Source organism: Psammomys obesus, unplaced genomic scaffold (assembly GCF_907164565.1).
Source record: "Psammomys obesus unplaced genomic scaffold, mPsaObe1.curated_primary_1811, whole genome shotgun sequence".
NCBI lineage: Eukaryota > Metazoa > Chordata > Mammalia > Rodentia > Muridae > Psammomys > Psammomys obesus.
The window spans coordinates 10,939,435-10,945,620 of record NW_026596120.1 but is presented as its reverse complement, the minus strand read 5'-3'; the positions used below and the strand labels follow the sequence as shown (position 1 = coordinate 10,945,620).

At 38.6% G+C, this 6,186-nt stretch overlaps 1 protein-coding gene across 1 annotated transcript in view; it reads left to right on the top strand.

The window, feature by feature from the left end:
• Ppp2r3a (protein phosphatase 2 regulatory subunit B''alpha) overlaps positions 1 to 6,186 on the top strand; it is a 135,269-nt gene that overhangs the window by 32,120 nt on the left and 96,963 nt on the right. The window contains exon 2 of the mRNA XM_055629741.1: positions 3,057 to 5,472. Coding sequence (XP_055485716.1) covers positions 3,481 to 5,472 — 1,992 coding nt within the window. The 5' untranslated portion in view covers positions 3,057 to 3,480. The remainder of the gene's footprint in view (positions 1 to 3,056; positions 5,473 to 6,186) is intronic.

The following is a 6,186-nucleotide window of genomic DNA, read 5'->3' as shown; positions in this document are numbered from 1 at the left end:
TGTGTGTGTGTGTGTGTGTGTGTGTGTGTGTGTGTGTGTGTGTGTGTACAGGTGCCCCCAGAAGTCAATAGAAGGTGTCATATCCCCTGGAACTAGTGTTAGAGGCAGCTCTGAGCTGTCTGATGTGGTTGCTGGGAACTGGACTCAGGTACTCTGGAACAACAAGTGCTCTTAACCATTGAGTCATCTATCTTGTCCTAAGCTGATGCTATTTCTGTGCTTTGTGCTTGGGTTGTTCTGGTTGTATGTCTTTTAAAAAGGTAATTCCTTTCATTGCTGTGTTTAACTTGTTCCATGACACATATTATGGTTGTGCTACTTTATAGTTTTCCTTAATTGCTTGCTGGATACTTCTGGTACTGTTGAACTTTTTTCTGCATCAGCTTCATCCAATCTGAATATATCTAGTTTTATATTTTGAGAATTTGAAGACAAACAAGTTGAGGGTGAGGCAGTAGTTAGTTCAGACTCCATTCATGTAACAACTAAATTAAGACACAGAGGAACAAAAATAGTGTTAGGCAGCAGGGTGTGGTGATGCCCTCCTGTAATCTCAGCTCTTTAGAGGCAGAAGGAGAAGTGGAAGCCAGCTGAGGCTACAAAGTGATGCCCATTTATACCCACCTGAAGACAAACAGAGAGAGAAAGGTGCTAGAATTAGAATTAACATTTATTTCTTCCAGGTGGAAAATCCAAGTACTGTAAGGATATCAGTGTTCCTTCCAAATCACATTTATTACATTTATACTCAAATTCTAGGAAAATTTTTCTTGAAATTGGCAGTTCAACAGTTTATCTAAAACACGATGAACATTTAGAGGATAAGGAATCAGAAATTCGGGACATGGGTTATATCTCACATTAATAGTAATTAATCCAAAGAACCATCAGTTAATACCCTAACCATTATGAAATTTCAACACAAGGAAGATTTCTTCCAGGACATGGTAGTGAATGTCTGTAATCCCAGCACACAGGAGGCAATGGCCTGCGAATCAAGCTTGAAGCCAGCCTGGTGAGATCCTGTCTCCAAACAACTATTCTTTTACATTAATTGTTTCTCTAGTCATGAAATTCCCACTACCTGAATAAGTTAAGGATAGTAAGAGATTACCTTCCATAAATAAACAAATGAAGTAAATATAATAGTTGTTAGGATTAAGGAAATAAAATACGAATACACTTTTGTTTTTATATGGGTAAAGATTTTTATTGTTAAAATGCCAGTAGTGCTGGGCATAATGGAACATGACTTTAATACCAGCACTCAGGTGGCAGAAGCAGGTGGATTTCTGTGAGCTCAGTGCGAGCCCTGTCTACATAGTGTGTTCCATGCTAGCCATGGCTACATAGTGACACTGTCTCAAAACAATCACCAGTAACAAGGATGATTAGTGAAATTTATATTCTCCTTCAGTGCTATATTTTTTCCTATCATTGCTTTAGTGCACTGTTCTTCATTCATCTATATTACATATTCTATGGTTCAGCAAATCATGTTGGCTATACCTTTGAAATAGATAAGTCTAAACATCGGCTGCACTGTTGCTATCTTAGTCCTAATTTCCCAGCATTCCTGCTTGGCCACTTGCAATCCTGTATATTTCCCTGTCTCTTTTCTTGTCTTCCATGTGCCTGAAAGCACATCCAAAATGATCACTTTAAAATGCAGGTCTCTCTGGGCCGTTTCCGTACTCCCTGTTCATCAGTTGTGCTCCAGTATATTCAGAGCTGAATTCAATTCCATTACAGAATCTACAGATCATGCATGATTAGACTTCATCTTTCCTTTATGACCGCATCTCTCATACTATTCTTGCTTTCTCTCTGCCCCAATCACATTAATCTCTTTATCCTTATAGTAAATCAAATATGCCCCCACCTCCAGACCTTTGCACTTAAGATTTATCTGCCTGATATGATTTACCTGATGATCCCTGTTTGTCCTGCTCCCTCACTTTTTACAGGTTTTTGTTCAGATGGCAATAAAGTTGCCTCTGACCTCTCTTTTTAAACACCTTTATATTTTTTCTGAATCCTTACCATGCTTCAATAATGCATATCTAATGTATTATATGTTTATTTGCATGTTATTCTTTTTTCCAACCGGACTTTCACCTCAGAAAGGGCAAGGGCAAGTGAACATTATTTTGTTCACTGTTCTAACCCTATCACTTAGAAAGAGCAGGGGACATAGTAGGTATTTTGTTTCTTGTCATTAAATGGATACACTGACAGAACATTTTTGGAAAGCAACTACTATAGATTTTACAAGTCATTTTTTTAAAAGGAAGGATGATTAAAGAAATCTTATGTATATGGTAAAAGGAAAGAAAAAGATGTACATGAAGCAGGGTCCAAAAATAGGGGATCAAAAGCAGCATTGAAGGTTGTTCTTCTGTAAGAACAGATAAGGTGATAGAATAATTTTCAGCTATAGAGGAACTTCCAAATTTAGAAACAGGCCCCCGAGTTTGGGCAGCCTTTGGGAAGAGACTAGGTTGATGGAAGCAGAAGGTAGATGCAGGGGAGTAGTAGAAAATATGGGAATAGGTGGGTTAGAAATGTCTACGGGCTTGGAAGTGGATCAGAAGACTATTCTTTTGTTTCAATTTTTGTTTTTCAAGGCAGAGTTTTCCTATGTAGCCCTGGCTGTCCTGGAACTCACTCTGTAGACCAGGCTGGCCTCAAACTTAAGAGATTCACCTGCCTGTCCCTCCTGATTGCTGAGATTAAAGGCATGTGCCACGACTGCCCAGCCAAAAGACTATTCTTGATCTACAAGGAGAGCAATAGTGTTCATTGTTGAGCCATTAGAATTAGAAAACTGTCTAGATATAAGCTTGTTTCTCTCATGTAAGAAGGCAAGAAGAGGAACATAGGAAATATCAGTTAGCCATATACAAGAAGGCAGAGTTGTGGTACTGCTTGAAGTACTGAGTACAGAATGTGAGAAAACAAAGGCCTGTGTTAAATATCAGCAGCAAGTGATATGATGGAGAATAGATAGACCTGACTAATTACATGTGTTTAATTATTTTCTTCTTTTATCGTAGGTTTCTCTGTCGCTCACAGAAAAATGGATCACTTAAGGCTTTGGAGGACTCAGTTATCACAGTATTCCTCTACTACCAACTAAGATTCATATGACAGTTTATGGAAACAAGCTTTCATATTATAGAACCACTGAAGAATTAAAAGAAGATATTCCTTCATAAAATAATCCTGTAGTATCATGTTCCTAAATAAAATTAAAACGTACAATATTTAAGTTATTAAACATACATGTGCAGCAGCTACTGTGTACTGATGGTTACCAAACCTCAAATTTAAAGATTTCCCTTCATGAAGAAGTCGTATTTTGCAAGGAGCCACTGAACATTGTCATTAAATTTTTGTCAGTGAAGTGTCATCTAGGAAATTTTTCTCGAAACAACTTCTATAAGGTTCCAAGTCCTACCATTGAGGGAAGTTGATAGTATGGCAGCAACCTACAGGCTTGTGGTCAGCACTGTGAACCATTACAGCAGCGTGGTGATTGACCGGCGTTTCGAACAAGCCGTACATTATTGCACTGGAACCTGCCACACCTTCACACATGGAATAGACTGCATTGTGGTGCATCATAGTGTTTGCGCAGACCTCCTGCATATCCCTGTGTCTCAGTTCAAAGATGTGCATCTGAACTCTGTGTTTTTGCCCCATGAGAATGGGCTTTCCTCAGCTGAAGACTATTCCCATCAGGCCCTCACAGGCATACCCAGGGCCAAGAGAGCGTCTACATTTCAAAATACCTGTAACTTAAAGGACATTGCAGGGGAAGCGATCAGCTTTGCCAGTGGGAAAATAAAGGAATTTTCTCTTGAAAAACTCAGAAACTCAAACCATGCAGCTTACAAAAAAGGAAGGAAAGTTAAATCTGACTCATTTAATAGAAGGTCAGTTGATTTTGACCTACTCTGTGGCCATTATAATAATGATGGGACCTCTCCATCTTTTGGCTTACTCCGGAGTTCCTCAGTTGAGGAAAAATCTTTATCTCATAGAAATTCATTTGATACAAACCTGACTTCTATGCTTTCTCAGAACTTTTCTGAAGAAGACCTAGTTACTCAAATTTTGGAAAAACATAAAATAGATCATTTTTCTCCTGGGACAGACATAAAAATGTGCTTGGACATCTTACTGAAATGCTCCGAAGATTTGAAAAAGTGTACAGACATCATAAAACAGTGCATAAAGAAAAAGTCAGGAGGTAACATCAGTGAAGGAAATGGCGATGATGCAATTTCTAACTCTGAAACTGTCTATATGAATGTTATGACCAGGTTAGCATACTATCTGAGAAAGTTACCATTTGAATTTATGCAGTCTGGGAATAATGAGACCATAGACTTAGCAGAACTTGTCAATAATATACCTAACTTACAGCTGACGCCTTTCTCCCCATTATATGGGACTGAACAACCCCCTAAATATGAGGATGTTGTCCACCTCTCAGCCCTTGACTCTGGACGGTTTCAGAGTGTCGAACTGCAAGATGAAAAGCATCGTTTTAAACAAACAGACACTGTAAAAGCCACTCCAAACAACACAAATTCCTTGTGTAGCTTGGAGGTAAAAGATCATGGAAGTCTAAAACCTGTGCAGCTTCAGTCACCATCATTAACCATGAATCATTTAGAGCGTGTTTCTTCTGGTAACTTACTAGAAACTCTTTATATTGAAGAAGAGTCAGACGGAAAGAAGTCATCATTAGATAAAGGACAAAAAGCAGAGAATGGACAAGGTCAGGAACCATTAAAGGTAAATGAATATAAAGAATTTTCAGATCATGATACTCATCTTAAAAAATGCCCTGCCTCAGTGCAAAATGAAATTGGTAAGATATTTGAAAAACCGATGATGGTTCATCCACCTAAGGAAGAATCTAAATTAGAAGTTCCTACCATAGAACTAAGAGACCAGAGGCACTTTATGAATCCTAATAGTCATGAAGAGATAGACAAACTGTTAATGGATTTGGAATCATTTTCACAGAAGATGGAGACCTCTTTAGGAGAGCCACTTACCAAGGATAAAAGCATCGGTTCTCTAAATAGTCATGGTCATTTGACTGGCCAGACCCATGAAGATCCTGAGCCTAAACCTATAGTCTCTTCACCTTCAGAAAAGGTTGCCCCTTCTTGTCTAACAAGGATTATTGAAAACAATGGACACAAAATAGAGGAAGAAGACCGAGCCCTCTTACTTCGCATTCTGGAAAGCATTGAAGACTTTGCTCAAGAACTAGTTGAATGCAAGTCAGGCAGAGGGAGCCTATCACAAGAAAAAGAAATGATGCAAATTCTCCAGGAAACCTTAACGACTTCCTCCCAGGCCACCCCTTCAGTCTGTAGGAGCCCTGTTGGTGATAAAGCCAAAGATAGTACTTCAGCTGTTTTGATTCAGCAGACGCCAGAGGTGATCAAGGTAAGATCCAAAAATCATGAGTTCTGAGAATTTTCCAAATATGCTTTATTGTTTGTAAAATGTATAAACAAAAACTACTTTTGTTAGCCATTTTAAGTTCTGTGCTGGGAATGATCTCAGTTCAGTTGAAAAGAAGCAAAGGATTTGAATCAAGCAGATTGTTTTTATCTGTCCTGTCCTTGCACTCCATCTTCCTTCTAAATTCTGCAGCTAAAAGAAAGTCACTTAGCCTTAGTATCTATCCCTATACAAAAAGAATTAATTCACTTATGGACTCGCTTTGTAGACCAGGCTAGCCTTGAACTCACAGAGATCCACCTGCCTCTCCCTCTATTTCCAGAGTGCTGGGATTAATGGAATGAACCACCACACTTGGCAACATTACATAATTTCTAAAAGTTGATTTTTAGAGCTAGCACTTATGTGGTCAAGTTAAAAAATAAAGTTAATGTTGGGCATAATGGCTCACCCCAGCACTCAAGAGGCAGGGTCAGGTGGATCTCTGTGAGTTCAAGGACAGCCAGAGATAAATAACAAGACCCTGTCTCAGAAGATAGGTAGATAGGTAGATAGGTAGATAGATAGATAGATAGATAGATAGATAGATGATAGATGGATGGATAGATAGATGATAGATGGATAGATGGGTGGATGGATGGGTTGGATGGATAGATAGATAGATAGATAGATAGATAGATAGATAGATAGATAGAT